The following is a 26,823-nucleotide window of genomic DNA, read 5'->3' on the forward strand; positions in this document are numbered from 1 at the left end:
CTGTGGCTTTTGTTTTTAGATGTACTTTAGCAGGATGTCTTTTTAATAAAGCTTGATCATAAAATTGCCATATGACTATCAGTAAAAATAATTGTTTTGTAAGAAGGAACACAGTTGCATTTGAAACATTCCAAGACTGGTACATGAACAGAGGTACCCCACCTTTGTGTAGGTGGTCGTGAAAAATAAGATGAGATGGATTGCTACAAATTAGAGCTTTTTTGCTTTTTTCATGCCAATAATCATATTCAGTTGACAATTTTGCATGTTTATCATAGAGGTGTTGGGACAAAGGTGGGTAGCATCTGTGTGCTTTGTGGCCAGCAAGATAAGAGGCTGTTAAATCCTGGCCACTGGGAAAATCCTGATGTTCCATATGTATCCCGTTCATGACAATTCAGGGAGGTGACAAACTGCCAATGAAAGCAGTTTTAAATGAGTGTGCTGAACATAGAACTGCTGAATCAGTTCTTACTCTGTGGTCACCAGAGTGCGTCCTTGCATGCCAAAGAGGGTAATCCTGTTGTGTTGAATACAAACTGCTCCTTTCAACTGCAGAGCTCTTTCTGACGTTTTCTTGCATTCCTGCATCTCTTGCACGGTCTTAAAACATGCTTTTATCCATAAGTTTATAGAAAATGTGGTCAAGGTCATACAGAAGGTGTGAGCATATCTCAGGTTCCTACCAAATGGATGAAGACTGAGAGATGGCAGACAGACCAGATTGAAAACTCTGCTGATCAGCTGAAAGGAAATGGGGAAATAACATTCAGATTATTTAAAATAACACTTAAGATTTTCAGTCAAGGATGTAATGCTTTCTGTGATGTGCAGACTTGTTTTATTCCAAGCTATGGCATCAAGAATATATTTGGTTCTTGCTATCAGAAATTCAGGATATATTTCTGTCTACTTTGTGTGTTGTGCTGCAGAAGGGTTTTCTTGCTATTTTTGATGCAGTTCTGGGTTTTTGTTTGTGATGCTTATTTTTTCCCTCCCTCTTGAAGCTTTTTTCCCTTGTTTCAGTATGTATTCTGCAGCTGCATAACTGGGTTGGATGCTGTAACTGAAGGTGGTGTCTGTTCCCTTTCTCTCTTGTCTGCAGCTCAGAGAACTGAAGTGGGTAGCAGAGAATTGCAGAGCATGCAGTATATTTGGGTTATTCTACTGAGTAAAAAATATACCTGAAATCTTTAGTTAAAATTCCAAGCAGCTAAATGCTACCTCAGTGACTACTAGTTACTGACATTACTGAGCTGTTGGATCCATTATTTTGTGTTTTAAAGTATATTACCTTTCTGTTTATGTATATACATTCTTTGTTTTTATTGTATTTCCATACAGAAATAGCAGCCTGATTATTGAAATGGGTGTAATTTCACAAAAAAACCCAGGAGATAAATGTTTCTGATCGGTGGATGGGTGAAAAATTCCTTATGTTTTTCTTCCTGGAACAGTTTGACAAGAAGCATATGATGCCACGCAAGTTGGTTTCTCATATGCTTTACACATTTTACATTTTCTTTTCCACCCTCGTGGATGTATTAGAAATAGTTTCATCATAAAGTTGTTGGCAGAGCAAATGACATTAGCTTCCCATGGCAATACTGAACTACCTTTTCTTGGTATTTACTGCTGCTGTCATGGGTCTGACTACTTTCATGTTGGGGAGTCAACTCAGTGATTTGGCTTGATTTAATTTTTATGTCTAAAAAGTCAGAAATGCCTTGTATTGCTATATCAATATCATATCAGTTGTGGTTATGCTGTGTTAATGGACTGTTAAATGACAGCACACCAACAGAAGTAAAGTGTAAAACTGTACTTTTTTTTCACCATACCACGTCTTCTCCATTTCATGCTTGCATTGAACACAGTGGTTGGCTCTGGGCAGAATCACTATCTGTAGGATAAGTAAAATGTGGGGTTTTCTTATTACCTGTGTGCTGCATTGCTGTGCATAGTTGTATGAGCATTCATCTTGTGGTGAACCACACAACTTTGTGCAGCCAAAAAGTGACCTAATCACTTAAAATTGGAGTAATGTTAGTCCTGTAATGCAGCTGAATCATGGGGGGGGAGTGTCGATTTTTTATTCTAATGCTTTGTATGCATCTCAGGAGAGAGGATTTATTGTTTTTTTAATACTTTCAAGTTCACGTTGACAGAACCCATCTGTCATAACAGTGAATACAAATCTTACAGTCTTCTCAGTACAGTTTTTTAAGACTATCAAACTGACTTCATCTCCTCCTAATATAACAAGAATCCAAAAGAGGTAGTCTAGTCTGTGATGTTACTTTCTCTAGAAATGTTGGGGTTTTTTTGTGATTTGGGAGGGTTTTTGTCAAAGGCATCAAAGGCTTTTATAGAGTTGTTTGGTATTAATAGCATCTTGCTTTTCTTTAACACAACCCACCTGTTATGGTCTAATTCTGGCATTAGTTACAACACTGATCTTTGCAAATCTGGCTATATTTGTTTAGAACACTGCTGCTATAACCATGTTTTTATTTTATTTTTAGTTAATCTTTGTCACTGCAGTTCCTAACTCTCAGGGCTCTGTCACAGCCAAAATGCTGGTGTCTGTTTTTACAGTTAATGTGTACAAAGATATTCTCCATTTGTTTCATGTTTAACACCATTATTCAAGGGTGTGCTTATAACAAAGATGATTGCTGTGTAAATAGGCTCATTGAGCATCTTCATCTTTTAATGGTCAGGCCTTTTTTTACCCTGCTATAAAGATCACAGACCGAGAATGCTGTCATTCTCAACTGAGAATGCGCAAGACCAGATTTTTAGGGAAATTCAGGTACCCGTATTGCATTTGAAATTGAGGAAATTAGGCAACTGAAAATACTTTAAAACCATATAATTTGTGTGTTTTCTTTTTTTCTTTTCCTTAATTGTAATGCACTGTGTTCATGTGAAGGGCAGGGAAGTGATAATGTTGAAAATCTTACTGTGTAACCCAGAGGAAAGGCTTTTCTTGGTATTTTCCCATCAACTGTATTTTAACACAATTTGGTCTTAAGAGAGGAGATGTAATCTCTTCTGAGTTTTGCTTCTCTCGGTTTGCTAGGCAGCCTTTTCATCTGCACTCTGTAGTGGAGCAAAACCAAGCATTAAGTTCGTTGATTGCTCTCTTTCTCTCTGACAGCTGTACTGCTACATCGCTGACTGGAGGTGCCTTTGTGTTGTGTGCTGCTGTAAAGTCTGGTTGTACACACTGAACTTTGTAGTGCCCAGTCTGCAAGACCTCTCTGAGGGAACCGTAGCTATTAGAAATAGGTTACTGCAAATAGAGCATCCTGGGGTTGGAAAATAGCATTTACTACTTAGGATGTTCCACTTCTGAAATATGTCTTTGAAGTATTTCTTTTCTTCCTTGATTTTTTAGCATACATAAAAGGTGGGTGGATACTCCGAAAAGCCTGGAAAATTTACAATAAGTGCTATACGGACATTAATACACTTCAGGAAATATATCAGAAGAAAACAACTCAGGAATCCTTGACTTCTGATGCTGCAAATGATAATCATATTGCTGCAGAAGGTGTAACGGAGGATTCGCTAAACAGACTGAAAGGTGCTGTTAGCTTTGGATATGGACTTTTTCATCTTTGCATATCCATGGTGCCCCCAAACCTGCTCAAAATCATCAACCTGCTGGGTTTTCCTGGAGACCGCCTACAGGGGCTTTCCTCACTGATGTATGCAAGTGAAAGTAAGGACATGAAGGCCCCTTTAGCTACGTGAGTAGCTATATTGAAATGCTTTGGTAGATAACTTAGTACTAAAAGTAAGTAACTGGGAGAAAGTCAAAACCAAAGAGTCATGTTGCTTTAAAGGAAACAACAGCAGGTAAAATAAACTGGTAGTTCGTTGTTTAATGTACCATGGTTTAGTAAATTCATCACTTACTAATGTATGAGATCTCTGCTGTTAATTACTTACACGTGTTTGGGGTTTGGGTCAGTATTTTGCTGTATGCTTAAGTACCTGCAGTTCTAATGTCCTGTGATTTAAATGCCAGCAGACTAAATAAAAGCTCCCCCTGAAGGCTGTGTAAGTTTACCTGAGTTACATTCTCTGCTGTGGGGTGCATACTACTTTGTGTGAGTCATTGCTCTCATTTAGCTGTGTTTTCTTACTACTGACCCAAACGTTTTCAATTGTTTTAAATCTTTTTTTTGTTTGTTTTAGCATCTCAGTAAAATGAGATGTTCCTTCTAGTATTTTTAAGGGAGTATTTTTTTTGTACTCTTTTTTTCAAGATGACATTCTGCACTCAGGTCTTTTCAAGAGCTGAAGGGTTATCCAGACCTAATTTAAACTGCCCTCATAAATGACTTCATTATTGCATTATCTACAAATATCTACAAATTAATGCTTTTATTACTGGACCTACTGCAGGTACCATCAGGTGTCGCAATTGAAACATTGACAGCAGAGCAAAAGTCTCTTCTGTGTCAGGAGAAGAGTTGGATTTCTGTTTGTTTCAAAAAGCTTAGGATGAAATGTTCCTATTGATCTTTCCCCTTTCTAAGGGAGAAAGATCAGTGGAGTAATGATGTATTTGGGGAATGTTTCCTCCTTCAGATAGTTGTGGAAATCTTTGTGCTCTGCCTTTGTTTCCAGGAGTGATGTAGGTCATATAAATATCTGCCCTTCTGAACACAGGATGTATTTCTTTTTCACACTGATTTCAAGAGTGTCTGCTGGTGTGTGCTTAGTGTTTTTTGTTGATTTTTGTCAGGTTTCTTGTTGTTGTTTGGTTTTGGGCTTCTTGTTTGGTTTGGTTTTTTTTTTTGTTTGTTTGAGTTTTTTTGTTTCCCACTCTAGTGAAGAGTTAGTTTTCAAAGTTTTCCTGTGGGTTTTTCTTTTCTAAAATCTACTGAGAGTTCTAAAGGCTCAACTGCTTTGATGCTATGAGCTCAATTGTTACCGTGCCTTTGGGTAACGTGCACTGAATTGTATGTTCAGGTGCAGTTCAGGAGTACCTTGGTGTATGGCAATAGTATTGTGTTTAAAGTATAAAGCCAGATTGTATAATAAAAGATTCATATCTGTCTTTGTCATTCAGAATAATTTAAAAGTTTGTCTGTGTAGAATGTTATCCTTAAATTTCTGTTTACAAGCTGTAATGTGTTTTACTCTTACATTTATTTTAGATTAGCTCTGTTGTGGTACCACACAGTTGTTCGTCCCTTTTTTGCCCTTGATGGCAGTGATAACAAGGCAGGATTGAAGGAGGCAAAAGAAATTCTTGCCAAGAAAGAATCTGCTTATCCAAATTCTTCTCTGTTCATGTTCTTCAAGGGAAGGATACAACGATTAGAGGTATTGCACATTTTCATCCTTTAGACTGATTTTTCCTCCTGATCCTTTCTTATGTTTTTCTGGTGTGAATGAACTGTGCAAGCTTCAGCAGATTCTGACTAAAGATACAGATACATGGAAAGATAAGAATGATAGATTAAGTCCTTCCTAGTTTTGAGTTCACATGCAAAACTTGCTTTTCCACTAGATCTGAGTTAATGACATTTTGAAATTCTTTTCCAGCTACTTGATACTTCTGTGACTCTGCTAAAAGGAAGTGCATTTGGCCACTTGAGTTTCTTGAGCTATTTCAGTTTTGCTTGTCAAGCTAAAATTGAGTATTATCTGCTGAGTGCATAGTATTTATCTTCCTCTTTGTTTTATGCATTGTTCATTTACAGCTAATTCTCTGCAGCAGTTCCCCTTAAATAACTGCTTTGCTTTTCAGAGGTCACATCAGGATGTTTTCTGTTGCTAAGGGTGAGCTCTGACCTGAGCAGAAATGTATTCACTGAAAATGTGTTTGTGAATGCTATTGCAAAGCATTATTCAAACACTGCAGCAGCCTTGTGGATTTTGGCTGTATTATTCTCTAAGAATCTGTTTGAAGTACTACTCAACTCTTAGCTGCTGCTTTTATCAGAGCAGAATATTTTCAGAGCAATTACATGAACCAGAAAACCTGACACAAAAAGCAGAAGCCCAGAATGTTCAAACCCTTCATGTCAACATCATAATTACAAGAGCTAATTGAGTTGTTGATATTGGTGGTCATTCTTTGCTGATTTGCATTTAAGTCTTTCAAATACAGATAAATATTTTCAGAGAGATAGTAACAGAACAGAGGAGCAGGCTTCAGTGGCCTTTCAGATTTTGCAGGCGTATTCTTGTGTGGGATTTAGATGTTGTTTTTCTTTTTTTGCTGTCTTTTTGAAAGCAGTGGTGCATTTTGGGAATTACATTGTCACGGGGAAGTTGTCAGTCTTGGGAAAGTATTGCTATTGCCTGAGTAGGAAAGACCTTAGTGACTTTTATTCATTTATATGCCTATTCCATTCTTATGGTAAAAATCAGATTTGTTGGGAATAACTATACAATGAATGCAGAGTATAACTTGGTATTTTAATGTAATAAGGAATAAAATTCAAATTATTCTTCTGACTTTCAGGGTAAGTTATGGCAAAAGTCTAAATGTAAGTTATTAATAAATGGAGTATATGTGTAAAGAAGGAGGATATATTTGGGGTGTCAGTTTTGTCTAGTCAGTCCCTTTCTGGAGAACTGTAATATTTTGAATGAGAGTTGTTTAAATGTAGTCTTACTGCATTATTTAATGCCCAGATACTGTACGGAGATAGCGAAGTTTTAGCTCCAATTGAATGGAGACAGTGTGGCCATGTTAACTTGGTTAGCTCAGCGGGCAGAATGCTGTGCATTATGCTCTGTAGCCATGCCCTTAGTCAGCAGAAAGCTTTTTGGTTGATAGCAGGAATTAAAATGCCCTTTTGCTATTCATGTGTGTGTTTTCATGAGAGCTTTTCCATTCAGCAGCCTCTTCCCCCTCCCCCCATCATTTCTTTGTTCCAAGTGGTGATCAGTCACAGAGGTTTTGCTGTGTCTAAATGCTCCAGGTTAAGTGTCTCAGGGTCTTCTGTGGATTTTGGTAGGACTTTTCCAGCTTAATTTGCTTAAATGTTGTTGGCATAATAATGAAGGAAGGAATGTGGTGGATGGCAATGGTGTGGGGAGCTGCTCTGGGTTTCTGCACAACGCGCTTGCGGTTACACGTGTCCTGAATTTTGGCATTGGTCTTATAGCATCCGTTGCATATTAGCATGTCCAGCAGGGCTGTGTCCAGTCCTGGGCCCCTCAGTTCAAGAAAGACATAGAAGGGCAGCACAACTGGCGAAGGGTCTGGAGCACAAGTCCTATAAGGAGTGGCTGAGGGGGCTGGGGGTGTTTAGCTTGGAGAAAAGGAGGCTCAGGGGTGACCTTATCACTCTCTACAACTCCCTGAAAGGAGGGTGTAGCAAGCTGGGGGTCGGCCTCTTCTCCCAGGCAATGAGTGATAGGTCGAGAGGATGTGGCCTCAAGCTGAGCCAGGGGAGGTTCAAGTTGGACATCAGGAGCAAAATCTTCACAGAAGGGTTTGTTAAGCATTGGAACAAACTGTGCAGGGAGGTGGTGGAGTTGCTGTCCCTGAAGGTGTTCAAGAAATGACTGGATGTGGGTCTTAGTGCTGTGGTTTAATTGACAAGGTGCTGATTGGTCAGAGGTTGGACTCTGATCTTGGAGGTCCCTTTCAACCTAAACGATGCTGTGATTCTGTGATCCTGAGCCAGAAATGCACAGACACTCTCACATTACAGGCTAATATGCTGAGTTGTAGTTTCCTCCTCATTTCCCAGGTGGGTGAGGAGAGCTCCTGCAAAGCCTAGGAAGTGCATATTTGGCCTTCCTTGAAACTGTTAATGCACAGCTGGGTTTAAATTCTCTCCAGTGGGCATGGAGTATTATTCCAGGTAGCTTAACAAAACTGTGTTTTAACCTGTGTACATTTAAAAGTATACCTTGAACTGAAGCTTATGTATTTGAGTCTTTCTTTAACATCTACCATCCTTTAAGAGTTCTGTGATAAAATTTAATAGTGCAGATAGATAAAAGGCAGCTTAGATGTTACTCAGAAGACCTTGTATGTTCCATATGTGGTTATAGGGTTTGCATTAGGGCCTGCTGGCACTCAGTCCATTGAATTTTTTTCCTTTGATCCTGCATACATTTTTGTAACCTTCAGTTGATGGTATGTTCAGCTTCCATTAGGAAGCCTTCATGCTGTTTGTATGTCTCTTTTCTTTTCTATGGAGGAAAAAACAGTAAGGAGCGTAGTTCAGCCATGGACACCTGGAGAGAGGGAAACTGTTCAAAAGGCAGGAGCAGTAATTCAGGACTGGACAGTGAGACACAAATCTGGCAAAGGAGGAAATTGTCTAGGAAGGCAGTCAAGGAAAAAGCACTGCCTATGTGAAGTGTTCCAGTCTATAAAAGACAAGTGAACTGTGTGGGACTATATAATGCTTTGTGCCCCAAAAAGCATGAATGGATATTAGTCAGTAAAATCCTTAGCAGACTTCAGTTTTTGAAGAAGTAGCCTTACAGGTACAATAAATGTGGAGCAGTTTATCTGTCAGCTTTTTGTTCCCAGATTCATGTTTTCGAGAAAAAAGTCTGAAAGTGCTTGGAGACTACTGAATTGAGCAAGTTAAGGGAAAGGAAGGGAGGATGGTCTGGGAAGACTGTAATGAAAGGGCACCAGAAAGTTAAAGCTTGTACTGCTAGGCAGATTAAATGTCTTTTTTTTCTTTCCAGTGAGTAAGTTAAGAGACTGTGTATTAAAAGTAGTATTTTTACTGAGTTTTACATAATTCACTAAGGCCACTTTTATGGACATATCTGTGCTTGATTTGTGATTGTGTGGTACATATTCCAGACTCACAGGTTCTTCGTTGTGAAGGTCTGACAATTTCTGTCTTTGAAATAACTTTCCACTAAAGCTGATAGTGATATTTTATGTAAGCTTAAACTCCTGCAGACAAGTGAGAATAATGTTTTATACTTAGGCCTGAAGGGTATATAAAAATATAATTGGTATAATAGTGGCTGAAACATCCTGTTCTAAAATATGGGGTTTCTGGTTGTGTTTTTGGATGTTTCTTGTTACTGTGAAAGTAAAAATATTGCCATCCACATTCTAAATGTGTGTTGTCTGATACTACAGTTGTGTTAATAATTACCAATTTAATTTTGAAACAGTGACCTAGACTATTCAGGTGAGGGTTTGTAACCAGTAGTGGAAGATGGGCATGGTGGTAGCATGGGAGAGGGCAGAGTGAGAGGTGGTGTTCTGGAGCTTAACCATTTCTGCTTTTTAGCCTCCAGTTTTGCTTTCTCTTCCTTTTTTTTTTTTTTTTTTTTTTCCCCTAATCAGCAACATTGTTTAAAATCTTTTACAATCACAGTCGTGCCACTCAGCAGTAATTAAATTGATTGATAGCTTCATGTGGAGAGCAGTAAGGGTATAAAGCAAAAATGAAGTGTTTGGTGAAGTTGTGAACTGGACAAGGTTGCTTTGCTTTAATTAGGAACAGACTCCTGGTGGGGGTGTGTGTGTATATATACAAGAAATATACAAGAAATTCCTGTGGCTTGGACAAACTGCAGGTTCTGGGGCTCAATCCATATTTTCTATTTTTGTAGGTACATGTAAATAGTCTGAAGGAAAAAGTACCAAATACTCCAGCTGACAGGCAAAGCACCAGTGGTATGTTCAGGTGTGCTAAAGTGTGGTTGATGAGCAGGCTGCTGAAAGTGTGCAGTGGTAACGTGTGCTTAAATGTAATGCTGACGAGTACTCTTGCTTTTTAGTCAACTTGTAGATGTTACAGTATCAGCAGCATCATTCTTAATTAGGGGTAAGAGGGTATGGTATAGAAAAGTAGACTGAGGACAAGAGTATTAACAAGCATTGAGAAGTCTTAAATGAACTTTCTGGAAGAAAATTACAGTGATGTGTAAAGTAAAGTAATTTGCAGAGCATGCTTAATGTCAAGGCTTATTTTCAGGAATTGTGCTGGGTTTTCTGGTCACTTGTTCTTGTAAAATTAATTCTAGTTTGATTTTGTGACTTGTCTAAGGAAAAATGGGTTTTAGTATGTTAAGGAATAGAAAGTACAGGCTTTGAAATGTCCATAAAATGTCCTCTGGTGTAAATTTATACCTTTTAGGTGTTGCTTTTTGGTTTCCCCTTATTCTGAACAGGTCTTCTTAGAAACTTTACAAATTCAGAGTGGTGATTGAGAATAGAGATGTTCTGCGAGAGGGAGTGTCCCGAAATTTCAGAACAACTCTGAGGAAATGTGTGCTGGCATGGGAAGCTGCCTTGTCTTGTTAAGCTCTGTAGATGCTTAGTTTTTGGTTTGGGGTGCTTTTTAGTTTTAATCTGAAGTCCAGAAATATGAGACTAGGATTCTCACATAATAATTCTCTTTATGGTTAATAATTCTCTTTATGGTTATTTAGTTCTGTATATTACATTTTGTATGGATTAGTCTTTTTTATGTCTTTGTATTATGTCCAAGAGAGAGAGGAGTGATGCATATTGAAGGAATTACAAGTGTGTATATATATATTTATATTTATATTTATAAATCTCAAGAACATCAGTTTCAGGTGCAGCCAGGATGGACTTTATAATTCTTGTTGTTTGCTCTTTTAAACAGTAAACAGATAGTAGATAATTTAAGAATTAACACCAAGAGTAGTAATTCATATTCCAGGATGTTGCTGCAATCCCTGGAGATGATTGAAACTTTAATTATTAATGAATGTCTCTGAAACTTACTTACATGAGCTTGATGCTGAAGGAAAATGTAGGCAGATGTCAAAACACTTGAGAGATCTAGAGAGTTAGAGAGGTGGGTTATAGAAGGTTGAATATTCAACAAACTGGACTTGTATATTGCCAGGTGGTCGGTATTTCATGTGCTGCCCCAGGCAGGTGTTGGGCATTGCAGACAGTGAGTTGATTGCCAGCAGTCACTGTATGGAATAAGTGATTTCTGTTTTAGAATGCTTAGGGGTTTAGAAGGCAGTGTATCTTTGAAGAGAACTAAATATTTACATTTTCTTTTTGGCTTTCTTTGTCATTTTCCTCATAAGCGTTGAAAACATAGATTTACAGAGCTTTTGAATTCCTAGCACAGAAATAAAGTTCTAAACTGATTTTATTTTATATTATTTTATTTTTTCTGTAAGACTGGGCTCATGGCAGTTGTTTTCTGGGAAGCTGTGTTGGGGTGATGCAGCATCAGTGGAGTAACGTGGAGTGGAGAGAATGTGCTGTTACAGAAGGGAACAAGGTGTACCTGGCTCAGGCTCCCTGTCGCTTTCCAGGGCAGATATAACTCACCTGTCTTTCTGTGTTGTATATTCTTCTGCCTTGCCAACAAGCATCTTATTTCAATCACTGTTGTACTTTTTAAGTGTACAGTGTTTTTACTGGTACAGCGGCAGCTCCCTGTGCTGGCAGTTGTGCTGTCTTGATGCAATGTGTATTATTTACAGTTAAATTATTCCTTAGCAACTAAACCAGTTTTCTCTGATGAGACAAAGGAGAAAACCTAATATAATCACTTCAGAGCTCTCTGTGTGCCTGGACTTAAGCTATAATGCTGCAGATTTTTGTAGGAATTTTTGAATTCAGTTATTCCTGCAGCAGCGGTGAGATGCATTTTCAAGTGTTTCTTTTGCTCATGTGCTTAGTCAGCAGAGAGTGGCTTTAAAATTCTTCTATTGTATAAATTATAATAATTGTATGTGAGAATAAATATTGGAACAGTATTAGAGCTGGTATGGGCCATATTGGCATATATAGTATGTTTAAAATGAATTAAATATTGATTTTCATTCCCCCCCCCATAATCTCCCCTGAAGTCTCATCCCAGACTGGGGAAAACCAGGTACTCAAAAGAGCTGTAATTCTAGTTCTTAGAAAAATGTCAGCCTCTTTTTGCTAAGCTGTTGCTAGCTAATGGTTTTATTAAAATGATGTTTCTCTCATATGCTGTTTTAGCTTTTTACATGTCATGCAGCATTTATGAATTCTCTATTAACTGTTGCTTAAAGGGGTTTCTGATGGATATAGGAGGAGGTGAAAAGTTCAAAATAAATGAAATCAAACACTAAAGGTATCCTATTGTGCAGAAAGCTAAACTTCATTGGCAGATGCTAAAAATGTGACTTTTAAAGGTGAAATGACTGGTAAAAGTAGAAGTGAGATTACTTAAAAGCTTACTGCACAAACCCAGTTAATTTTGGACTTAATAGCACATAGGAGGAATACAGTCACTGATTATTAAGGTTGAGACACGATCTGACCTGGCTGCTATTACACTATAACACTCCTCTGCTGTAGCTTTTTTTAACTACCTATTAAAAGAAATACGAATTTTTCCTTTATCGAAGTTAAATTATCCAACAAGTTTTAAATTTCAGATGCCTAAATTTGTTTCTTTTTCTTTCATTTTTGTTAGTGTCAAATTAATAGTGCCTTGACCTCATTTCATACTGCTTTGGAACTTGCAACAGACCAAAGGGAGATTCAACATGTGTGCTTATATGAAATAGGTATGTTGGATGTGTTTACACCATAAATAGCTCACTTTCAAGTTTTGACTGGCAGCTTCAATAAACAAACTGGATACTTCTTACTAGGATTTTTGGAAAGGTTTTAGACCACTGGCCATTATTGTCGGTGGGTTATGGTAATAATCTTCTTGTTTAGACAAGTAGAATTCAGTACTTTTTCATAATAAAATTATCTGCAAGTACAAGGTGATGCACAATCAGAGAGTGGACTGGAATCAAGGGCAAACTGGTCACCTACTGAATATTATTTAAAATTAGAAATAATGAATTTATAGACAAGTCAGATGAATTTATTTCTATGCCAAAAACCTAATCAGGTTAGTGAAGCTTCACAGTTTGGAGGATCTATATTTAATGTTCATTTCCTTCTATCAATAGCAGTATATGATGTGTGGTCTGAATTTGCATGCAAGTCTTTAGAGTGGAGAAGATAGGTTGCTTCAAGCTTTAAATGGGTTCTTGTCCCTGTGGAAAATACTAAGGGAAAAAGTTGTAGCTTTTTAAGTTTCAGCATTCTACAAAATGTAGTATCTAAATTTTAAAAATGAGAGCTTTTGGTGTATAATTTTGTTCCTGCTCTGAAATGTGGATTCATTATTTCCTGTGGAACCTTCTAATTCAAGTTTCCCAGTAAATAGAAACCAGTTTTTAATTTTCCAGTTACTATTATAGTTGTTAAACTAGCTTCAGCTCTCGTAACAAAAACAAACACAACAGAACTGTGTTTCAATAATGTTGATACTGAGTTGGAATTACTGTACTTTCCCTGAAATTAAATGAGTGTTGCTTTTAGGTTGGTGCAGCATGATAGAGATGAACTTCAAAGATGCATTTGAATCCTTTGAAAGGCTTAAAAATGAATCCAGGTGGTCCCAGTGCTACTATGCTTATTTAACAGCAGGTGAGTATATCCAGTGTGTTGGGTAAATCATAAGTCAGTGATGTGGTAAGGTTTTGGCACTGTTTTGTTCTGGGAATCTTGCTGGTGCATGTAGTACCTTCCACACTCCCTGCTGCACATGCAGCTTTGTGCCAGGCTTGACTTGGGCAATTGTGTTTGTTTCCAGAATGAACACTTGCATGCTCACACATGTACATGCCTGTCTGTACACCCCTCTCCATGTAGATAGCGTTATTACCATTTTACAAGCTTGGTGGTATTACTTCCTTTAATGGGTATAAAAAAGTAGTACTGACTTTTTAGTGATCACAGAGGGTACCTGGGGGAGTTGGGATTACCATGTTGGTCGCATCCTCAGCCTGGATAACTTTCTGGAGGTGAGTGTGTGGAGGTTTTGTTCTGTTACCGTATCATATCTAATCTTAGTTTTTCCTGTTTCATGTCTCAGTAGTGTTAACATATTTTTGTTTCTGTATTCTTGCAGTGTGTCAAGGAGCCACTGGTGATGTCAGTGGTGCTCAGAATGTGTTCAAGGAAGTTCAGAAGCTTTTCAAGAGAAAAAACAATCAGATTGAACAATTTTCTGTGAAAAAGGTTAGTTCTTGCATAGGCTGACTTGTTTTGGTACAGTGATGACAATTCAATTCTTAGTTCAGTATTTTCTTTAGAAGGATGTATCTCTTTTCTGTGGTGCTGCTTCTGTAGAATTTGTGGGAAGGAATAGGGTGGAAAAAGAATAGTGTCAGTTGAAGGACCTAACAAAGGAAATGTTAGTTAGCTATTCACTCTACAACTAAAGTAATTATTAAAGTCAAAATACATGAACTGTAGTTGCTTTGGTAATTTTCCTTCTAGCTTTGCCTTTCTTACTCCTTTTTATCTTGTCTTGTTTGTGAAAGCCTTAGTTGTTTTTGGGAGCTAGGAGTTATCTAGGAAATAGCTCTCAACTGATGATCGTGCAGATGTTACTGTGTCAGCATCCAGTCAGTGTGTACTGGGACTGTGCAGTACAGTAAAACCCAGTCAAGCTGCATACAAGGAAGTTTTGATTTTGATCAATATGTAAGCTCTTAAATTAGTTGAAGCATCTTGCTTTTTAGTCGCAAAATCTTTCGGCTAAGTTACCACTGACTTTATTTTCATATAATTGTTGGATGACTTTATAAAACAGTTGAAATTAGTGTTTGTGATTCACTGTTTGTGAATACCATGTTCCCTCTAAAAGGACAAATGATGGATCTCCCTTCTTTCTCCCCACCTTGCAGGCAGATAGATTTAGAAAACAAATGCCAACCAAAGAGCTCTGTGTCCTGGCATCCATTGAAGTATTATACTTATGGAAAGCCCTTCCAAACTGTTCCCTCTCGAACTTACAGCATATGAGTCAAGGTATAATATGGCTTCTTGATTGATTGATTTATTTTTTAAAAGGAGGTGTATGATTTTATGCTGTTGTGTGGAGTAGCTGATTGCAGTAGCATGAAAATTTAAACTTGCGTGCATGTGGCATAGAAAAATACAGGGAGTAACAAAAGAATAATGACCCATTATAATTGATCCTAATGCTTCATTTTACGGGTTTTTGGGAGAAGTTGTAACTGCCTGCTGCATGTAGCTGTTTGTTAATCATTATTTAAAATGAAACAATAGCATGATAGTTACTGTTCCAAGTCACTAAGCAAAATGTAACTCATTTAAACCTAGCTACAAAATAAAACTACCTATTCACTCCTGCATGTCAGTTTTCTTTTAAGAGGAAGTAGGTAGCTTGTGAGGTCATCTATGACATGATAGGCGTTCTGTTTATCCTGGGACCTTCTTAGTGGTGAATGGTTGCCTCTTCCTTAGACTCCAGCTGACCTTGGGTGTCTGTCACGTGAAGCTTGTGGTAGCAGTGTGTACCACAAAGTGTTCAGTGCTTCTCACTCCATCCAGCAATCACTCTTGCTTGCATTCTGCAAGCAGTTTCAAGCTGGTTGAAGAGAAGCTCAACATGACCTGGCTACGTGCATAAGTAGCCCAGAAGTCTGACTTCATCCTGGGCTGCATCAAAAGGAGTGTGGCCAGCAGGTCCAAGAAAGTGATTCTGCACCTCTACTCTGCTCTGGTGAGATCCCACCTGGAGTGCTGCATCCAGGTCTGGGGTGCTCAGCACAGCAAAGACATGGACTTGTTGGAGCAGGTGCAGAGCAGGGACACACTGATGATCAGAGGGGTGGAGCACCTCTCGTATGAGGACAGGCTGAGAGAGTTCAGGATGTTCAGCCTGGAGAAGAGGAGGCTCCAGGAAGTCCTTCCAGCACCTTTCAGTACTTTAAGGGGACCTGCAAGAGAGCTGGGGAGGGACTTTTTACATCGGCAGACAATGACAGGACAAGGGGGAATGGCTTTAAAGAGAAAGAGGGCAGATTTAGATTAGATATTAGGAAGAAATTACTGTGACAGTGGTGAGGCACTGGAGCAGGTGGCCCAGGGAAGTTGTGGATGTCCCATCCCCGTGAGTGTTCAAGCCAGGCTGGATGAGGCTCTGAGCAACCTGATCTATAGAAAGGTGTGCCAGGTGTGGCAGGGGGTTGGAACTAGCTTTAAGGTTCCTTCCAACCCAAACCATTCTAAAATCCTCTGATTATTACTTGCTCATTTAGAAAATAAAGCTTGTCTGCTGTGAGGTGATTTTTTTTTTTTTTTTTGTAGTTGTGAAATTTTGGGGATTGTGCACAATTCTCATGTTAAGCTAGAAAACCAGTCTTGAAGTCAAGAGTCAGGACTAGTGGTGGTGTTTGTTCCAGTTCTGAGATAATTTGTCCATTTAAATTGCATGATGGCAGTGGGTTAGTTACATTCAGATCCCTAGTTTTCTAGTCACAAGGTAGGCTTTAAAATCAGATTTACTTACATAAAAATAAATTTGAGGATTTGTTTTGGCTGTTATTTGCCTTCAGAGCAGTTAGCTTTAGAGGGTGTAAGGAGTATGTATTCTCTCTCACGCACTCAGAGGCAGTGTAGGTCTCCCTTGTATAAGCTTCCAGTCAGTGGTTCACGTTTTAATGTGAAATAGTGTAGGCTCAAATTCAGAGAAGTTTCTTGTAAGTTTGATACTGACAAACATGTCTGCATCAGCCATCCCTGGCTGAAAATTTTTTGTGCAATTGAGTGTTATTTCTGCACCTTATGTGTATTTCAAAAACATGAATAATGCGGGATTTTTTTTTTCCACATTTGTTTCCTCTTGTCATGGACAATTGGATTGTAATTTGTTGGGCTGGATTTCCAGGCTTTTCCTCAGGGCTAGAACTTGACTTAAAGGAATTAATTTGTATTCACTTGCATCCTGTAAGTAAAATGCCAAGTAACTTGAGACTTGCAATCCAAGCGAGAGCTGACATTGCAAATACTTCATGCAGCCAACTTGTAGTTATCCATAGGTGGCTTCGTGGGGTTTTGGATTATCTGTGTTGTGAATGCAGAGCTGGTTAAGATCTGGCAGGGTTTATGCTGTGAGGCAAAATGTTTAAGGAGCTGCACTGCTCCAGACACAGCAGTTATGGGATGAAAAGCCTTGTACTCTCACCTTCCTGGAGGTGCTGGTGTGGGCAAGTGCACATGGCTCCTCATGGAAGTCGCCTTGATTTAGCAGAGCTGGCACTAATAAGCTTGATCAAAATGGGGCCTGATTCGTTTGGAAAGGGTTCCATGCATTGTGATTCAGTTTTTCCTGGAAACAGAGCACTGCTCAGCTGATGCACAGTCTGTCCTTGGATTGTGGACCAGCTAAGGTCTGGCAAATTAACCTTATCCTCCTGTCATCACTGAGAATTGTGATGCCAAAACACCCTAGTCTGGATTCTTAAGTCCAGTACAGATTTTTGTGCATCTGTCACTTGGCTTCAGTTCAGAAAAAATCAGGTTTGTCTGAACTGCTTGCCCTGTGCTCCTTCTAACTTGGACTGTGTATTTTTCTTTCAGTATGTGGGACAAACCAGTGTCCCATAACACCAGAAGATGATTGTTTCTTAACTTCACCTTTTAGTAGATATTTCAATGACCAGTAGAGACCAGTCCTCTTCTTGTAAGAACACCCCAACTGCCTTTGACTTCAACCCATTCAATGCTGTTAGGAATTGCTCTCATGAGTGACAGATTTCTTGATGAGGTTCATACAAAATGGGTTGTATTTAAAAGAAAACAAAATACTTGGCTTTCTCTTAATGTTACTAGCATCTCCTTTTTCTGGTAAAATTTAAATACCAGACTAAAAGACAATGTAAATCACAATTCTTGTCTAAGAAGGTATTTCAATCCATCTTGTTTACTGCAATCTTTTCATCAAGCTTGTCATGATGTGGATGATTCATCAGCTGCTGGTTTGAGGAATTTGCTTCTTGGTGCCATACACAAATGTTTAGGAAATACTGAAGATGCTGTTCAGGTAAGTAGTTAAATGGTAATTTACACTATTACTCCTATTTTATGTGCAGTTCTTTTAAAAAAAGTGAATATTTTTGAGTAAGAGTGTTAAGCAAGTCTTAAGTTTTACAGTGCTACTGATCATTCCGGTTTGTGAAATGTGATAGAGGTTCTTTTAAAATCTTCTGGTTTAACATGTCTTCATTATATTCTGTGCTGTGAAAGTAATTGGCTGTGTTGAATGAACATGGCAATTAAAGTGGTTTGTAGTAACAAGAGTTAAGGGGAAGATGGGAAGAATAAGAGAAAAGTTCTTGCTCTGCTAGATGTACTTTGTCCAAGAAAGAAAATTAATTGTTTTAAAAAGTATCTTGGAGATTGACCTTTAAAAAGCACAGGTTTGCTCCTTCTCCTCTGGACATGTTAGAGAGAGAAGTTTGATTATTAGCACATACCAAGGAAAAATTTTGCTACCACTCCACGTTTTGATCTCTAGGTACGACTCTCCTTTTTCCTCCCCAAAACGGAATGCAATTCCTGTAAATAGCAAGATGCTGGCTTTAAACCCTCTTTCCCCCTGCTCCATTTCTCTCAAACATATCTTAAATAATCTGGGTACTTCATCTTTGATGTCACAGTTTCTTGTTAGAGCAAATATTTTTTCAATATGAAGTTGGAAAACTCTTGAATCAGTCACTATAATACTTGATAAAAATCCAAACAAATAATTTTGCCTTGGTATAGTAGCATTGGTAAAAACATCTAGGGATCTATACCATTGTAAATTTTTTATGTATTCTCATTTTAGCTTTGGATAATTTCTACAGCTGAAGGTTGAATGGAGCTTCTGTGTTGTTTGGAAGTAACAACCTGTCAATTTTAATGTACTTCTGCAGTCTTTTCTTTTTTCCCTTTCATTTTTACAGTACTTTCAGCGAGCTGCTAAAGATGAACTCTGCCGTCAAAGCAACTTGTACGTCCAGCCATATGCTTGCTATGAACTTGGCTGTATTCTGTTAGACAATCCAGAGGTAATAGCATGACCTATTTTTAAACTCTTAAAAGTAGTGGAAGGAATCAACATACCACTATGCAAAGGATGAAACAAAGTTTGTAGGTGACTGTGTATGTTTAATTTTAAAAATTTGTTTTATACCTACCAGTAAGAAACTTACTACTTTTGTTTCTTGTTTTTTTTTTTTTTTTCAGTCTAAGAAATGGAATGTATTTTAGGTCACAATGTCGTAGATTTTCAATATCAAGAGTGTTCCTGCTGCTGGTGGCAACAAAGGCCTGGCCAGAATGCCCTGGGTAGGCAGGGATTTCTAGTCTGCAGGTGGTATTTAGTGTGGTAGATGCCTAGGGTGCTTTTCTTACCTGTTTAATATCCTGTTGGATGCCATTCAAAGTTTACCTGCACTTATCCTCTCCAAATAGAATTTGATACCTTCCTAAAACAGCAAGTGGGTTTTTTTGGTCATTTAAATTCCATTAAAGCTGGTTGTGTTGGCATTTTGACTTCCACCCTGAGAAGTGAGGGTTTTGTTCAGGATGAGGAACAATGCACCTGGCTTTCAGACTGTCCAAATGGCTTGGCTGACAGTACATTTAATTATTTAGATCTTTGTACATACCCTGCCTCAGAAAATCTTAAACCAGAGCAATCTGGGCAGCACTCTTGGTGCTGTTTCCCTCCTCAAACGTGTAACCCCAGTCCTTGGAGTTTGTGCACCTTGTGTAGCACGTCCTTGATCAGATGGCAGGTTAGGGGGAAGTGACTTGAACTTCACTGTATGTAGTGTATGAAGTAGTTGGGCTGATAGTATCTCATATTTTTAAGATTCTGTTTTCAGTTGGTTTTGGTTGTCAGGTTTAATTAGCTGAGCTGAGCCTCTCCCTTAAAAGGGGAAGGAGAGGAAAATCTTTCAATAAAGCAATTATCATGACAATGGGCAGAATACAAACTTTTTCTTTTGAAAACCCTGCTGCCGTAAGACTAGAAGCTGGGCCTTGAAGCCTGGAACGAGGGTCTGAGTCCATAATGTTCCTGCTGCCTTTGTTTCCATGTTCATATTTAAATTTGATCATGTCAAGCGTCTCTAAAAAAAAACAAACCAAAAAGGTGGTTGGTAATGAAGGTATGTTAAGTTTGAAGAATGTGAGAGCAGTCCTTCCTTCCTCCTGCTCCACGTGCAGTGTGTGCACACAGTAACTGAATGTGCCTCACGTCGGGTGTTCGAGGGCTGAACAAGCCTCGGCTGGAGGAGCTCTGGTAGCGTTTAGTGTAGGAAGGATGTGCAGGAAGCTCCCTCTCGTGGCACTCAGAACATGAGGAGGTAAATGATGCTTGACTTCAATAAAGTGGGATGGGGTAGGGGAAAGCAAGAGCTAGAACTAGAGGTTAGTGAATGCTGTTTATACAAAATTCCATTTAGTAGCTGGGGTGCTAGAACTCCATAATGGTTAAGAAAGAGAAGGGAATAAGATTTTATGAGTCACATTTACCTGAGAGGCTGAGCATGTTACAGACCTGAGCAACAGATAGATACCAGTATGCATTTTAGTATAAAAAGCATACTGTCAGTAAATTTACTTTGCTTTAAAATTATTTTTAGGCATAATTGCATGTTTGATTTACCAGGTCATCTGAATCATCTTCCTTGTTTTACCCTGAGTTCTGATCAGTAGTTCTTGATGTAACCATACTAATACCTTGACATTTACAGGTGGTTTTGTAGTTCTCTTAGACCCTGAGTTTAATCTAACCAATATAAATAAATAGTCATATTTAGGTACATTTGAATAAGAGAACCTAATTTTTCTGTCTCTTATCAGGAAGTGGATTATTTATTTGCACGGCTTAAAATAAAAATGTACTATATGATAAGAAATAAAACAGGAGCTTTTCAGCTCTACCTTAATAGTAAATATTAATATGCAAATATATTTTTTCCTTAAGAGTTTGGAATTGAGATTTCTGAAACAACATTTAATGTGTAATATCCCCTATCTTGTTTTGTAAATAAATGGCTTCAACTTTGGTTAAGAAACAAAAATTACTCTATTACTCTATCAATTAATCATTTATCTATAGCCTTGTTTGTTCCCCTCTGCATTGTTGTAGCTCACCATCATCAACAGCAACTTGAATTTAAAGCTGTAATTTTCTCCTTTTCTGTAGAAGACTAGAATAATAGTTCTTGTCCTGGGTGCCTCATTAGTGTTTCTGGTTTTCTAATTTGAGAGGGTTTTGTCTGCTCAGTACCTTTTTTGAAGGTAGAGGCGCTACTCCAGTCTCACCAGCTCATTTACTTAATATATTTCCTGTAACATTTGTGATGTCTTTCCAATGCAATGTTTGTCTTTTTGTAGACTGTGCCAAGAGGCAAAACCTTACTGCTCCAAGCCAAGGTAAAAACGAAGGCATTTCCTAAAGTAACTGTCTGAGATTAAAGGGCATTTGGGAGGTTGTGTTTTGGGGGGTTTGGGGCAGGGGGCTGGGTGTTAAGTGGTGGTGTCCCTTACCTGTAATCTACAACTCCTATCACATGGATGTGCATTAGTGTGTGTGATACACATTGACGTGTGCTCCATAGATACGTGCTGCTAGGTCAGCCTTCACACAGAGCCCACATCACTGACACCTCCTGCAGTGTTAGAACCTTGATAAGTTTTTCAGCCAAGATTTGGCTACAAAAATTTTGAAAATGACAACTCTCTGCTCCTTGTCTGTCCCAGCTGGTTTCTGCCTTGGGCACGTTGGGATTTTTTAGAGCTTTTGGATTAGTAGAACCTTTCGGGTTCTCTTCCAGCTACATGGGCTCCAATCTCCTCTCTTCACCAACTTGGAATTTCTGTAATAATTCTTTGCTGTGGGTAATGTGGGGATATTCCAGCATGCCATCTCCAGTTCACCTCTTTTCTTTGGACTCTTTTGTAACGTGATTTCTTAAGCATTACTAGCAAAATTATCTTCATATCCTGAAGTGAAGGAGGCTAATGGGTATATATTTGGGGTTTTTCCTTGTTTTCTTTTCCCCCCAGGAGGAATTCAGTGGCTATGACTTTGAGAACAGATTGCACGTCCGCATACACGCAGCCTTAGCCTCTCTAAGGGAAGTGGTTCCGCAGTGACCGACAGGAAGGCTTGCTATCCTTTCCCACAGTTCCTGCACTTTAAGATGAAGCAGAAGAAAGAGCTGTTGGGAAGACCAGCTTTTCTTCTGAAAACCACTTGTGCCAGAGACACTTTCCTAGTATGGTCAGAGTTGGTATGGCTGAGTAAAAACATTACAATTTTAACTAAAGGTAAATCAACCAGGAAGAAGGTTAAGTGACCTTGTGTTTTTAACTCTTCATTTTTTATTTTGTTCAAACCAAGCTGATCACAATTACTTGTAACTCTGTGGGTGAGCCTAAATAAGCACACAATTTGCTTCAACAACATTGGCAAGGTTGATTTTTACCTTTTAAAACAGATCTGTATCTAAAATTTGCCAGGAGGAGCACTTCTGGTTTGATTAGAACAATACAGCATAAGTAATTGGTTTAAATATTGAAGTTGGAAATGGTCAGAATACTCCTTTTTCTCCAAGCATTAGCCAGTACACGGGAGGAGGAGGAAAACTGTTCAGCTGCAAAAAGCAGATCTTACTAAATTTTAGTTACCTCATGATGACTAATGGTGAATTTTAAACCTCTCACCCTCTTTTATTCTTTATCCCTTTCTTCCCAACCCAGCTCATATTTCTGATATCAAAGTTGTCAATATTTAGCTTCTTTGCTTCTGGTACATCCCAAACAAATACTTTGATATGCAGCTACTGCTTGGGCAGTTCTTATTTCAGCTCTTATATTCTGAATATTATGTTAAGATTTTAAATGTTTTTTATTCAAGCTGCTGGATCATTATAGTAGTGACCTTTAAAGGTATTTAAAAAACCCCCAACCAAACAAAATTCCAACCCACAAGTCTACTTTGGTAGTTACACCAATATTATGGTATCTTCAGTCTCTGTATAGTATTTCAAGCCTGTGGTGTTAAGTTATTGAAATACCTCAGAGAGCCTAAAACTTTTGTCATGACCATATGATTTTTAATACTTGGCCATCAGTGTGCTTATCTGTAGCTTTTTTTTACTTTTGTCTGTAATGCTTAGTATTTATGCTTTATATTCAGCTAATACTATATTCTAGGAAGGTAAATATTTTTTAAAGAAGCTTATGAATGGAAATCTGACCAGAAAGTTAGTTGAATTATGTTACTTTGCAAAGCTAAGAAAACTGGATATCCTTGGAAATAGTTATCCAAAAGCCTTATCTTTACTTTGGTCAGGTTGCCTTAAACAGTTCCTTAGCTTAAGCTTTTTTTTTTTCATTTCTTCTTACCATTTTGTAGAGCATGTTGCCAAAGTTCTAGACTTTGCCCACACCTAACCTTCATTGATTTGCTTTGAGGTGACATCTAAAGCAAGACTGATATGGAGGAGAGAAGTACTGTCCTGTTTGGTAGGCCAAAGGAAATGGTTGAGACACTTTTATTTCTCTCTAGAAAGACACAGTTCTGCTATGAAAGGCATTCCTAGAGCAGTTTAACACTTCTGTTGCAGTTCCTGAAGGAGAAGAGGGACTCTTAAAAAAAGCAGTTTTATTTTTCTATAATCTTAGGTGTGTTACAGATAGTACACTGGGGTTTTTTTATTCCACTTTGACAGTAATAATCTTGAGTCATAAATGAGTGTTCAACCTTATTTGGTCAATCCAAATAAGTATTGACTAGAAAATTACGTGTTGTGTATATATATAGTGACTGCTTAGAGTTCAAATAATTATTTTAAAAATGGGCTTTAATGTACTTGAAATCTTATTTTGTCCTATCTGACTTTTAATGTTTTGCAATCAGACAGTCTGTTCTGGGTACATAGCTGGAAATGGTGCAGCTACTGGCAAAATTCTTTTTAAATACACTCCTTAAATATGATGTGAGACTTGGCTGTTCAGGACACAAAGCACCTGCATGCGATTTGTGTTGGGATATTTAGAGTCTGCATACTTGGAGGTAGCTAGCAAATTGTAGTAAATTTACTAAAAGGCCTGTTCTCACCAGGCCAGGAGTGGGTATAGAAAGACACTATATGTTCATGTAACAGTTCAATAACTCTGTGCAAAGTGCAGCTTTTCTGTGGGTTTAGCAAATCATCACAACTGTATGTTTCTGTATTAATTATTCCCCCCCCCCCAGGAGATCCTCCTACACTGTATATGGCAGAATGGTTTTTTATGTTAGATTGTGCCTGTGATGAGAAAAAAATTCAATGGTCTTTTGTGTAAACTAGTAAGTTTTTATACTCTGGAACTCGGAGGCATGGTCTAATAGCAATAATGGAATATGCATCTTGCTAGTTAATATATTAAGGCCATCTTTACTGGGACAGGTATTTTTTGTTGATGTTGATGCAGTTTTTATCTCAGTATGACTCATTTCAAATAAATAACTAGAATTTTTAGATGTCACAAGGTGGCATATTTATTGTGATGTACTGTAAATGTTGTTAATTTACAGAACTTGCACTTTTATATTTCTGAGTAAAATTAAAAGAAATGTGGACATGAATTTTGTTCCTTTGCTTCCTGAGTTTGACTTTTAATTGGTTTTACTTTTAATTGGCCTCCTGAACAAGATGATACCAAGTATTGGGAAAACTTCTGGGATGTCAGGTGACTCTAGAAGAAATTTTTCTACTCAGCAATTACCTCCAGCCTTTGTTTTTCCAGTATAATTACAGTCTCCTGGATTAGCAAGTGAGTTACGTGTCATGTAGAGCTCAACCATAGAGTGAACAAGGTTTAAGGTACATTTTTAAGACATCAGATTCACTTGTTCTTCATTGAAGAAAAAGAACCACGTACAATTGTATTTGTTGTATTCCTACACCTTTGAAAAGTGTTTCTATTTTACTTTAAAGCAAGCACTTTAATTTCTTCTCTGACTTTGAATGCTTATTTCATATTCTAGTTACGCTTTATTCCTAAATAAAATTCCTCAAATGCTGTACTGAATTGCTTTTCAGCTTGCAACAATGTGATTGTTTCTTTCCAGCCACTGATTGTACTTGTGTTTAAGAACTGCTCTGGACCTGCTGCAAGTCTGAACAGGGGCAGCTGTTAGGTTGGTGTAGGGCTGATCAAACCTTGCCAGTGGGGTGAAAGCCAAGTAGCCTGTACAGCACTCAACTTCCCTTTCCAGCAATTATTATGAAACACTGACACTGAATGAAGCACTTTCATTACAAGTTATGCAATCCTAAACAAGTATTGTTAAAGCTAATCTTAAGAAGTAAATTTATGCTTATCTGTCTTATAAGGCAATTGGGCAGTCAGTGGCATCTGCCAGAAGCTTTGCAGGCAGCCTAGAGCACAAAGGAAAAGTGAAATTTAGGAGTAACAGACTTGTTCAATTAAAGTTATAAAAGTGTGCCTTTATTAGGAGATGGTGAAAAGTGTTGTTCCTGATCACCAGGCCTCTTCTTGACCTGTTTCCTACCACACAGTCAAAAATTCAACTTAAAGCAGCCTTTCCAGAATTAAATGCTGAATTATTTCTATTTCTGGTCACTTTTTGGATGCGTGTTTGGAACCCACAGCTGGACCCAGCACAGGTTACCAGGGTAGGTGCATATTAGGGTTGCATATTCCTTCCCTGCTTCTGCTCAGAACCCCATTGCACAATTGCCCAAGATCTTCACAGCCTGCTTAACCCCTGTGTTTTAACCACCAGTGTGAGTCAGCTATGGGGAGTTCATGTGCAGTTGTCTTACAGTTAGCCCTAATGTTTCCATTGCTGGTTTATCTTTTGATGTAACCTATTCCAAGATGGTGTTCCAGTCAAATAATCTGTTAAGCTCAGCGGGACTGGCTGTTGGTCAGTGTTCCTCAGGCATTTCTGGCAAGCTGTGCTTACCCTAGAGGAGATGTCCAGGTGGGCAGAGGGAAAGAAGTTAAGAGAAAAAAAATTACTTGTTTGAGTTGAGGATTTGAGAAAGACATCAGAATTTGCTAAGCAAAATAATTTTTGTAATAAAGACCTCCCAGTCTTCCACTAAAAGCCATATGCTTACTGTATTGAAAAGAGGTACTTGTACCACTGGGACTTCCTCCCAGTTAATGAATGACCCGATCCCTTTTCTGGTAGAAAAATAAGGCTTATCTGGGCCCTTGATTTGCTGAACTTCTGTCTAGTCTGTATGATTTCAACATTGTCTGGAAACTGCTACCTCTGCAAAGGGGGCAAAAGGTGGCAGGACAAGGTAATGACCTCAGCTGGGCAGGCTGCTCATGGGCTGACAGGCCCTTGCCTGTGGGGCCAGGGGGTGATGGGTGATGTATGTTAGTAAAGTACCTGGTACACTGCTCTCGATGGCTTCCAAAACCAGCCTTCAAGTCCCAGCACGGTGAATTAGTTTCCAGACTTATTTTTTCTTATAGCTGCTCTTTAGTTTCAGACAGACACAATTTCATGTTAGGTCCTGCAGCCTTTTTAAATATTTATGGCAGTTTATGCTTCTGTTCTGTCACCGCTGGTAATACATTTTGTGGTTATATCTGTGGTTTATGACATCTGTACTTAAGCATCTTTGTGCAGAGAAGCAAATGTGCAAGTTCTCCTCTGCTCTGTAGTCATTGAGGACGGTTTTGAAGTACCCATGGCCACCTTTGCACTCAGGTATGTGTAATGCCTTTATGAAGGCCTGTTGCTTCCATGTGCTCTCAGTGCAGAAATCTAGACTTTGGATTGTTATCCCTGCTCCAAAAAATGATGCATTTTCTACTTCTCAGATATATATTCTTGAAATATTCTTTCTATGGGAAAGCTCTTTTTCTAGCTTCACAAGTCATAACATATGAATGTTTAATGTTTTAAATATTATCATCTGTGTTGTCACTCTCCAGGACTGAAGAGATAATGTGAGAAGTTTTCTTGAGAAATT

At 38.4% G+C, this 26,823-nt stretch overlaps 1 protein-coding gene across 1 annotated transcript in view; it reads left to right on the forward strand.

Annotated features, from left to right (window-relative positions):
- TTC39C (tetratricopeptide repeat domain 39C) overlaps window positions 1–25,873 on the forward strand; it is a 40,072-nt gene extending 14,199 nt beyond the window's left edge. Inside the window, exons 5-14 of the mRNA XM_069004623.1 lie at window positions 3,404–3,758; window positions 5,178–5,346; window positions 12,414–12,507; window positions 13,322–13,429; window positions 13,914–14,023; window positions 14,695–14,818; window positions 17,761–17,858; window positions 18,763–18,867; window positions 21,209–21,247; window positions 21,881–25,873. Coding sequence (XP_068860724.1) covers window positions 3,404–3,758; window positions 5,178–5,346; window positions 12,414–12,507; window positions 13,322–13,429; window positions 13,914–14,023; window positions 14,695–14,818; window positions 17,761–17,858; window positions 18,763–18,867; window positions 21,209–21,247; window positions 21,881–21,970 — 1,292 coding nt within the window. The 3' untranslated portion in view covers window positions 21,971–25,873. The remainder of the gene's footprint in view (window positions 1–3,403; window positions 3,759–5,177; window positions 5,347–12,413; window positions 12,508–13,321; window positions 13,430–13,913; window positions 14,024–14,694; window positions 14,819–17,760; window positions 17,859–18,762; window positions 18,868–21,208; window positions 21,248–21,880) is intronic.
- The last annotated feature ends 950 nt before the right edge of the window (window positions 25,874–26,823 follow it).

This window comes from Aphelocoma coerulescens, chromosome 2 (assembly GCF_041296385.1).
Source record: "Aphelocoma coerulescens isolate FSJ_1873_10779 chromosome 2, UR_Acoe_1.0, whole genome shotgun sequence".
Taxonomy (NCBI): domain Eukaryota; kingdom Metazoa; phylum Chordata; class Aves; order Passeriformes; family Corvidae; genus Aphelocoma; species Aphelocoma coerulescens.